We start from the raw sequence: 11,186 nt of genomic DNA, 5'->3' as shown, positions 1-11,186 counted from the left end.
CAGACTCCGTGCATCACTGAAGGCACCGCTGCCGGGCTCTGCTGGCGGTGCTAACAGATGGCAGACATTAATCGTCTGTTCGGTGTTCCCACCTTGTCCAGACAGCTTCAGCTGTAACTGCACTGAGCTAGATGAGTCAGCATCTGGCCTTCCAGGAGCCAGTGTATCACTCCCAAAGAAAAAAGGAAGGTGCTCACACTCCAGAGGCCTGAATCCATGCCAGAGGCATCCACATTGCCTCCAGGTTTCAGACTCCTGAGGATCTTGAGCTCCCCGGACACCAAGGCAAAGGCAGATCTGAAAGCCGCAGAAAAACAGGTAGGTTGTCACACACAAGCCTGCAGCCCCAGGCAATATAAATGTATTTGTTCACACCATGGATTAACTGCTTCAAGGATCAAAATGCAGGAGACAGCCACATTCAATATTTAAGGTCTTCTCAATAATAAAGCACTGAAAAATGTGAGTAAGTCATACTTTTATTTTTCAGAAGCATAAATGGCAAGTGGCAACTGTCTTTGGAAAAGACATTAAAGAATATGGAGGTAATAAGCTGTCTATCTCATAGAGACAGTAGCCTAAGAGAGACTCCACTATCATACAGCTCTCAAGAAAGTCCTATTAAATAAATCTCAGAATAACATGCTTTTAACTAAAACAACAAAAGAAGAACATCAACAATGACAAAAAATTATATAGAATCCATAAAGTGGTACGTGAAGAAGGAAAAAGGAAAATCCGGAAATCCACATACTGAGAGTTCTCTATTAAAATCAAGGAGGCCCAAATCCTAAAACAGAAAAGAGAAATATGTTAAAATACAGTATTTTAAGAGTCCAATGAGGTTATTGGTCCAATGTGGAGGCACATATTAGTGGTTCATTTACTCAAGACACTTTTTCCTACTCTTGGAGCACTTCTCTACGTACTGTAGAGAGCTCATATGAATGACAGTGCAGAGAGCTGCCTTCTCAACAGGCCCTTCAGTGTTAATTTCAAATTTGAGTCTGGAATTCCAATTAAATGTTTATATAATAGGCTACAGAGAATGGAATTGCTTTTTAAATTGCATTTGCTTAATTTTTACACATTATGGTTTAAAAACAATCTATATACTTTTGAAAGAGACACAACAATTTAGAGTATGAAAATAAGGTTATGTGAAACTACACAACCCTTCTCATAAAGTAGGATAACAATTTCCAAAAAGAAGATGCTGAGTACAGAATGATACAGTTGGTGGGGATGGGAGGGCTGGAGAACCACCAGTGGAATGCACAGAAGACCTAGTCGACACTCAGTTTTGCACTGATCAGTTGTGTGTCTCAGTCTCAACTTCTTTAGGTCTCAATTTGTTCCCTGGTAAGAAGAGGCAGATGGATCTCCAAGCTTCATTTCCATTTCAAACCCAAAGACTTATAGTTTACAAGACAAGATTTGAAAACCTTTTTAGACAATCATTTGAATAAATTCCTCAGATCTTGACAGGGTCTGCCACTGTTCAACTCTCAAGACAGTAACTGTAAAGCATATCTCACAATTTTACTGTGAGAAAAGAAAAAATATACCTTAAGGACAAAATTATCCTTCATATCCTATTTATACACTACAACATACAAAATAAACGTCTATTCCCTTCCTGGCCTCTAGAAGCACTCTCTGAGTCAGAATCAACTGAAAACCCTAGAACTACAGCTGTGGCCCAAACAGCTAGCCTGTCTTTCTCTCTGACAGTCAACTACCACCTAAGAAGTACCCTGGACTCCACGTTATACAGGACTTCTCCACTGCAGAGAATGATTCTACCAGGGAATTGTTTTCCTGACAATCTACCAAAATCCTGAGAACAATCTAGCATTATTGGGAGATTATTTATTAGAATAGACTAATGTTCTGTCATGGAAATAAAAACCTTATGGTAGCAGAATAGAGAGCTGAACCAGGAAGACTGATAGTGTCTCTGACTTCTCCAGGTGTATTACCTATTGAAGCTGAGGCCAATTAATAACTCTCATGGGCAGGGCCAAACTTTGGGTTAGAATAAATACTTACAGTAGTTCAGGTTTGGGACTCTATCAACTTTCAGGTTTAGGGAAGGAGAAGAAAGAGGTTTAAGGGTCATATTGACCCAGGAGAGATGGATAGCAGAAAAGATGTGCTGAATGGAACTATCTACAACACACACTTCCATGAGAACCATCATATAATACTATGGAACATCTTTTTGCTTTGAAGTGATTTTTTTCTTGTGAATTTTGTCCTTTAACCATATTCACTGCAAAGAGAGAGAGTCTGAACTGAAAACTGCAGGAGCAATGAGCATACATAAAAATGGTTTACAGAAGATGAGAGATGTTCTAGGCATATGTACACCTGTTTTCTCGATAAGCCAAATGAGAGGTTTACAACACTAGACGATCTCTTAAATTTCCTGTGGTTCTCAAATTCTCATAATTTTATACAGATAATATACTATAGTTAAGATTACACATACATATCACTTACCATTTCTTTTAGAAAACATTTATGGATATAACTGCGTTTTTCTAAATGTCTCATTAGTAATACTCAGTCTTGTAAGTCTGGTTCCATAATAATCTATAATGTAACTACTTCCATCTGAAGGTCCAACAATCTAGAAGAGAAAATTTTCAAAATTACTCATTTTACAAAAGATATTTTCACAATACTTTGAGTTTACTTTTCTCAGTTGTTAATAAAATTATTTCAGTAGCACCAAAAACACAGCTCAAACTAACTCAAGCAAAAAAAAGTAATTTAGTGGCTCAGGTAGCTGAAAGGATACTGGGGAAGCTCACAGGGTCGGCAGAGCTGCAGGAAGCCAGGCCTCGGGACTGAAAGGCCGGGCCCTGCGCGGCCCTTGGTGCGGCCTCCCTGCCTCCTTGCTGAGCTCTGCTTGCCTCACTCCGCAGAGAGGTGCTCCCAGGGGGCTGCCAACAGCTCCAGATGCACAGCCTTGAAGCTCAGCAGCTCCCAAAAGAAAGAAAATAAAACGTCCTTCCTCAGTGTTTGTATACCAACTCCAGGGAAGGACTTGGACTGCTCTGCTTGGTTTTCATGCCTATTGCTGGACAAATTACTGCATCCAAGGGAATAGGAAGATATGACGGCCAGGCCAGGCTCCCCGTGGGAGATGAGCAAGTATGACTACCAGTCCTACCAGAACCACATGGAATGGAAAAAGAGGAGAGAGACAGAAAAAAAACAATACATGCTCATTACAATCCTCTTGTCCACTTAATCACATTTGTGACAATCCAGTTAACAGGACTTCTACAAGATATCCTTTAAGGTAGCAGTCTTCACCCTGTAGCCTTAGGGGTACACAAAGACTTACCCAGATGTATGTGAGCCCAGAGAGTGCTAAGAGAATCAATTCTGGGATCTTAACTCCCATAAATACTCTTTGTAAAGCTGACCCGCCTGATACCACTACGGTGGAGGCATCATGCTAGTCCCCCTCCTGCCTCCCCTTCACTGTGGTCTTTCTCAGCTTGACAGCATACAGCACACCTCCCATTGAAGCGCACCCAAGTCTTATGATGGCACGCTGCCGTGAGGATAAAGACCTCTGATGTGCCAAAGGGATCATTCAAAATACTACACATCAGGATGTCTCCTTTAATTGAGTCCTATGCTTTGCCACATCTTGTTCAAAAGATGTATTTCTGACAAAATTTTACATATTTTTGCTTAAAAATAATTTGCTAAAATCTGTAACATGTTTATGCTGTTTTGATCAATTGTATATCATTATTTAATAATTATAACGACAACTCAATCCAGAAGGCATAGAAAATTTAAAAATCTTTTAATGTTAATAAATAAGATGATCAGTAGATTTTCAAGCATAAAAATATATTACATTAGGATAAAATTCTGTGGGAGAATGGGAATAGAAATAAAAATTCAAGGAGAAAAAGAAACAACCTAAAAATTATTAGTGAAGGGTTCATTCATGTCCTTTTAAAGTGAATGATATTTAACATTCTATGGTATTTATATTCTGTTGGATACATTTAAAAATTGATGTAACAGTTTTATTTAAATATATCAATATTTGCAAACTAGAAATTATATCCTTTCCAACTATTTAAACTTACGATGGAAAACTTAAATGTCAACTTAAAAAAGTGTGGAGGGCAGGGATTTTTAAAAAAATTCCTTTAGGGATTATACAATCTGAGTTTGAAGAACACTGCTGTGTAGCATTCTTTGTTTTTAAAATGAATTTGGTTTCTGTTTTTTTTGTTTTTTTTTTTGTGAGGAAGATTAGCCCTGAGCTAACATCTGTTGCCAATCCTCCTCTTTTTGCTGAGGAAGATTGGCCCTGGGCTAACATCCATGCCCATTTTCCTTGACTGTATATGGGACACCGCCACAGAATGGCTTGACAAGCGGTGCATCGGTGCGCACCCGGTATCCAAACCTTCAAACCCTGGGCCGCCAAAGCAGAGTGCGCACACTTAACTGCTACGCCACCGGGCCGGCCCATGAATTTGGTTTTAAAAACTATCTAATAAAGACTTGATTCCTGAGACATTCCAGGCACTGTACTGGGCACTACACACATCACAAGGAGTAAGACGCAAGCTCTGCCGGCAGGGAGCTACTCTAGCTGACGGTGAATGTTAACGTTCAAATAACACTTACATGCTAGATAGCACGCCAGATGTTCTCATGCATGTTGACTTACTTTCTAAAGATTAAATTGATTTGGCTTGTTGACATTTATGAATGTTATTTATGAATTTAAGTAAAAATTAAAACCTTTTCAGTGGCCAAGGTCACAGAGGAAACTGCTGTGAGCATGAAGCCAAGAAAAAGAGAATGGGTGACTAGAAGTTACAACATGTTTTGAGACTGTAGGAGGGAAACAAAGAAAAAGTAAAGCCTGGCCAGTAGAAATAGGTTACATCTTATGGTAAAAAACTGCCTAATAAAATGTGCACAGATTGGAAATGGGCCTTCTGTCCTATTACCGTTTTCTTCCTACGCTGTCTCCCTTGACAATCTCACTTATTCCTGTTGAAAAAAAGTATTCAGAAGTTGGAAACAAGGAAAATATACGACTGAGGGACCTTTTATTTTTTTAATTATTATTTTTTTAATAATGTTATTTATTTATTTCTTTTTCCCCAAAGCCCCAGTAGATAGTTGTATGTCATAGCCGCACATCCTTCTAGTTGCCGTATGTGGGACGCGGCCTCAGCATGGCCGGAGAAGCAGTGCGTGGTGCGCGCCCAGGATCTGAACCTGGGCTGCCAGCAGTAGAGCGCACACACTTAACCGTTGAGCCACGGGGCCGGCCCCTAAGGGACCTTTTAATATCATGCTTTTCTGTTTTTTTTTTTTTTGTGAGGAAGATCAGCCCTGAGCTAACATCTATGCCAATCTTCCTCTTTTTGCTGAGGAAGACCGGCCCTGAGCTAACATCTATTGCCAATCCTCCTCCTTTTTTTTCCCTTTTCTCCCCAAAGCCCCAGTAGATAGTTGTATGTCATAGTTGCACATCCTTCTAGTTGCTGTATGTAGGACACCGCCTCAGCATGGCCAGACAAGTGGTGTGTCGGTGCACGCCCGGGATCCAAACCCGGGCCGCCAGTAGCGGAGCGTGTGCACTTAACCGCTAAGCCACGGGGCCCACCCCAATATCATGCTTTTCTAATAAGCCCACCTGAGGCTCAGGTGACTCTCAAGGAAATGTAACTAACTAAAAACTGATTAGGGCCCAGATGTTTTACAATCTTGTCAAGTTAGCAGTTAACGTGTAGAAAAACGATAAGGTGGGGCCAGCCTGGTGGCGCAAGCGGTTAAGTGTGCGCGCTCTGCTGCGGTGGCCCGGCGTTGGCCGGTTTGGATCGGGGCGCGCACCCACGCACTGCTTGGCAAGCCATGCTGTGGCGGCGTCCCACATAAAGTGGAGGAAGATGGGCACGGATGTTAGCCCAGGGCCAGTCTTCCTCAGCAAAAAAAGAGGAGGATTGGCAGATGTTAGCACAGGGCTGATCTCCTCGCAAAAAAAAAAAACAAACAAAACGATAAGGTGTTTTTGTGTTCTGTTTTATTTCCTGTCCTGTAGATAAGGTAGCCCCAAAGCTTAGTTTTATTACCTGGTAATACATGATCCAGTTTTGCGTCTAATCTAGCAATCTTATTACAGCGTTTCTCTCCCCTCACACTATGTAATGCTGGCTCCTCCACAACCAGCTCTATCATGCTGACTCCAAACATCTTTCCAGAGACGGGTTCAGCCTGGGCGTGGAATGGAATTCTGGCTAATCGCTATGAGACTATCCACTGGGGGCTTATCTGCCTTAAGAAGACACGTGTGAGAGGAAACAGGTCTTTTCCTGCCTCTGGAAGTAACTATATAAGGAAGTGATGCTAACCAAAGGGACTGAAGACGGCAAGAGAAAGAAGGAAGGAGGGAAGAAACAAGGGAGGGAGGGGGAGGGAGGATGGATTCAGGTCCTTCATTACGCCCTCTGGCTCTAAAGTAACAAATTTCAGAACTACCTTATCTCTAGACACATTATTAAAGCCAATTTAAAAGGAGGTTTCTGTTACCGGCTTGTCTTCAATGCCTCCTACACACACTGCCAGATCACCAGAGCACAGCACACCTTGCTATCCTCTGCTAGAAGAATTTGCAGAGCTGCCCCCAAAACAACCAAATTAAGTCAGTGCAGTAAAGCACTGGACTGAAGAGAAAGCTGTCAACACGCGGCTGTAGGATTAATCCTCTCTGGATAATCCATAAAACAGGAATAGAAGAAGCTGATGTACATGGTACCTTTCAAGTTCTATATCTTACATGACCATGACATTTAAATGTAAACACCTCTATAAGGTATCGTCAATATACTTTTCCATGAACTATCCCATCAAAGAAGAAATTGTTCTCCCTCTTTAACTTGTAAGAAAACTATCAGCTGCAAAGATTTCAATTACTCAAATCCCTATTTCTTCATCAAAAATAAAAATTAAACCTGTTTTTAAGCATCTTATATACACTTATGTACATGTGCCAATTATAAATTCATTATGAGTATATTATTGTATTGTTGATTATAAAATTACAAATCTTTAAAAATATCCCCTACTGGGAAACTTGTTACTCAATTAAATATGCCTATGTCCATTTGTTCATTAACAACAGAGTATGAAACCTAAAATGATGAGTTTATTTCTCTGCTAAGAAATAGCCTGAAGCCGCATTCTACAGCATGAAGTATTTCCATTCAATAAGCTGGGGCAGATTTCTGAAATCTATGAGGAGAAGGAAAAACTTCACTCCAATTAATGGACGAAGAGGTTGCTACAGGTCTTCATCTTACAAGAGGGGAAACAGGAGGGCCACTACACTCTGGGAAGCTATTTTGTACAATGGATGTCAATGTCCCTTGTGTGAGAAGCCCTAAAACCACAAGAAAGCAACTTCATATCCCTCTATATTATTTCCTGTGACTACTGTAACAAATCACCACAAGTTTAGTGGATTAAAACAATGGAAATTTACTCTCTCACAGTTCTGGAGCCCAGAAGTCGAAAATGCAGGTATCGGTATAGCCGAAGCCCTACAGAGTCTCTAGAGGAAAATCAGCTCTAAGCCTCTTCTAGCTTCTGGTGTAATCAGCACTCGGTGGCTTCTGTGGCTTGTGGCCACAGCACTCCAATCTCTGCCTTTGTCTTCACCCGCCGTCTTTTCCGGGTGTCTGTGTCTTTTCCTCTTCCGTCTCCTGTGAGGACACTTGTCATTGGATTTAGGGCCCACCCAGATAATCCAGGATGATCTCTTCATATTAATATCCTTAACTTAATCACATCTGCAAAAACCCTTTTTCCAAATAAGGTAATATTCATAGGTTCCAGGGATTTGTCATGGGGATCTTCGGTTCTACCACACCCTCCTTCTACAGAGATGATTGGTGATGGTTTGGAGGAACTGGGTGGAATTTAATTTCTTCTTTCATGCCATTTCTGATCGTTTTCCCCAAGAAATTTTATTTGCAACTTAAATGCAAAAAATCTTGAATTGGATAGTGACGTCAGCGTCATGGCGGAGTAAGCTTTCCCATAAACTCTTCCCCCATAAGATACAACAAAAGGAACAGTCCCAGACCAACAACGGAATCCTAGATAGTGAAAAGCAGGATCAGAAAGATCCACACTGCCGCACATCTGAGAGTGGAACGTGCTGGGCCCTGGAGGAAGTGGGGAGAGGTAAGGAGAACTCCTCTCCCTCCCCATCAGATCAGTGATCCTGGTCCGCGAGGCTGCCAGAGAGGCGGGAGGGGCGGCCCTCTGCGGGGAAACCGTAGCTCTTCGGGCTCTCTCAGCCAGTGGGAAACTCCCACACAGAGGACTCAGAATTGCTACAGGGTACCATCAACCTCTGAGCACCCCAGAGAGCAAATAACGAGGGGCGAACAAGAAACCCCCCACGCCAGGGACCCAGCCAGCAAAAGAGAGAGCGCCGGCCCCCCCACAAACCGGACCCTGCAGCTCAGCCGACCAGACCAGACCAAGCGACCGGCCGGGGCAGAGCGCAGGGGGCTCAGATTACACAACCCTTTACCCCCACACAGTGGCAGCGGGTGGAAATTACAACCAGAGATTTCCAGGATGAGGAAAAACAAAGCCAACACAGGAACCACAATGCAAAGATACATGAAAACACCAGACCAGAAGGAAAATGACAAGCACCCAGAAACCAACCCTGAAGACACAGAAATCCATAACCTAAATGACAGCGATTTCAAAATAGCTATCATAAAAACACTCAATGAAATACGAGACAACACAGACAAACAATTCAATGAGATTAGGAGTTTCTTCACAAAAGAGATTGAAATCATAAAGAAAAACCAATCAGTGCTGATGGAGATGAAGAACACAATGGAGGAGATAAAGGAGAATCTGGAATCTCTAAAGAACAGAGCTGACAATATGGAGGAAAGAATTAGCATTATAGAGGACAGGAATACAGATATGCTCCAGATGGAAGAGGAGAGAGAACTAAGACTAAAAAGAAATGAAGAAAGTCTCCAAGAAATATCTGACTCTATTAGGAAATGTAACATAAGAATTATAGGTATTCCTGAGGGAGAAGAGAGGCAAAGAGGAACAGACAGCCTATTCAAGGAAATAATAGCTGAGAATTTCCCAAATCTGAGGAAGGAGCAGGAAATACCAGTAAGCGAAGCCAACAGGTCACCTAAACATGTCAACAGGCAAAGGCCCTCTCCACGACACCTAGTGGTAAGGCTGGCCAGAGTCAATGACAAAGAAACAATATTAAGGCCAGCTAGACAAAAACAAAAAATAATGTACAAAGGAACTCCCATCAGGCTCTCAGTGGATTTCTCAACAGAAACTTTACAGGCTAGGAGAGACTGGAATGATATATTCAAAATACTGAAAGACAAAAACTTTCAGCCAAGAATACTCTATCCAGCAAAAATATCCTTCAAATATGATGGAGAAAGAGTAACTCTCCCAGATAAACAAAAGCTAAGGGAGTTCATGGCCACGAGACCCCCCACTACAAGAAATACTCAAGAAGGCCCTCAGGCCTGAAAAAAAGAAGAGAAAGGGAATACAAAGCTTGGAGCAAGGAGAAAAATAGGTAGAAAACTCAGAAAAAGAACAGATCTTTACCGGAATAGATTAGCAACCACTTAAATACCAAAATCAAAGATCAAAGGAAGGAATTCACCAAAAATAAATTTAACCTCATCACTGTAAACACACAGCCACAACACAAGATAGAATAAGGTATAACAAGAATGACTTAGAAGGGGAAGAGGAAAGTGATTGAATTGACTTAGTATAAGGAAATAGGAGGCCATCAGATAATGGACTATCTCATACACAAGATTTCTTACACAAACCTCAAGGTAATCACTAAAAAAATAATCAAAACAAAATCACATATGATAAACAAAGAGAAAACTAGAAGAGTCATGAGACAGAACAACCAAACTGAATTGGCAATCTGAAACAAATGGGACAAGAAACAAAGGAAACACAAAAGGACCAGAAAATAAGTGACAAAACAGCAACATTAAGCCCTCATATATCAATAATTACCCTAAATGTAAATGGATTGAACTCTCCAATCAAAAGATACAGAGTGGCAGGATGGATTAAAAAGCAGGACCCAACAATATGCCGCCTCCAGGAAACACATCTCAGCTCTAAAGACAAGCACAGACTCAGAGTGAAAGGATGGAAGAAAATACTCCAAGCTAATGGCAAACAAAAGAAAGCAGATGTTGCCATACTCATATCAGACAAAGTAGACTTCAAGATAAAACAGGTGAAGAAAGACAAAGAAGGGAAATATATAATGATAAAAGGGACACTCCACCAAGAAGACATATCACTTTTAAATATATATGCACCCAACACAGGAGCACCAATGTACATAAAGAAACTATTAACAAACCTAAAAGGAGACATTAACAACAACACAATAATAGTAGGGGATCTTAATACCCCACTTACATCAATGGATAGATCATCCAGACAAAAAGTTAATAAAGAAATATTAGACATAAATGAAAAACTGGACGAGATGGACCTAGTAGACATATACAGAGCACTCCATCCAAACACAGCTGACTACACATTCTTCTCAAGCGCGCATGGAACATTCTCTAGGATAGACCATATGTTGGGAAACAAAGCAAGCCTCAATAAATTTAAGAAGATTGAAATCATAACAAGCATCTTTTCAGACCATAATGCTATGAAACTGGAAATGAACCATGAAAAAAAAACTGGGAAAGTGACAAAAATGTAGAGATTAAATAACATGCTACTGAACAACCAATGGATCATTGATGAAATTAAAGGAGAGATAAAAAACTATCTGGAAACAAATGAAAATGAAAATATGCCATACCAAATCATATGGGATGCAGCAAAAGCAGTCCTGAGAGGGAAACTCATAGCGATACAAGCCCACCTTAACAAACAAGAAAAAGCCCAAATAAGCAACCTTAAATTACACCTAACAGAACTAGAAAAGGAAGAACAAACAAAGCCCAAAATCAGCAGAAGGAGAGAAATAATAAAAATCAGAGCAGAAATAAATGAAATTGAGACCAAAAAAAACAGTAGAAAGGATTAATGAAACAAAGAGTTGGTTCTTTGAG

General features: G+C 40.8%; 1 protein-coding gene across 1 annotated transcript in view; it reads right to left on the bottom strand.

The window, feature by feature from the left end:
- Positions 1 to 461: 461 nt before the first annotated feature.
- Positions 462 to 11,186, bottom strand: part of TM2D1 (TM2 domain containing 1) — a 47,389-nt gene continuing 36,664 nt past the window's right edge. The window contains exons 6-7 of the mRNA XM_087417269.1: positions 2,506 to 2,635; positions 462 to 790 (exon numbers count right to left, since the gene is read on the bottom strand). Coding sequence (XP_087273395.1) covers positions 2,525 to 2,635 — 111 coding nt within the window. The 3' untranslated portion in view covers positions 462 to 790; positions 2,506 to 2,524. The remainder of the gene's footprint in view (positions 791 to 2,505; positions 2,636 to 11,186) is intronic.

The sequence above is a fragment of the Ceratotherium simum genome, chromosome 2, assembly GCF_057802395.1.
Source record: "Ceratotherium simum simum isolate JZ-2026a chromosome 2, ASM5780239v1, whole genome shotgun sequence".
In the NCBI taxonomy this organism is placed as follows: domain Eukaryota; kingdom Metazoa; phylum Chordata; class Mammalia; order Perissodactyla; family Rhinocerotidae; genus Ceratotherium; species Ceratotherium simum.
The sequence above is the reverse complement of the archived record's forward strand: the minus strand, read 5'-3'. Positions and strand labels throughout refer to the sequence as shown.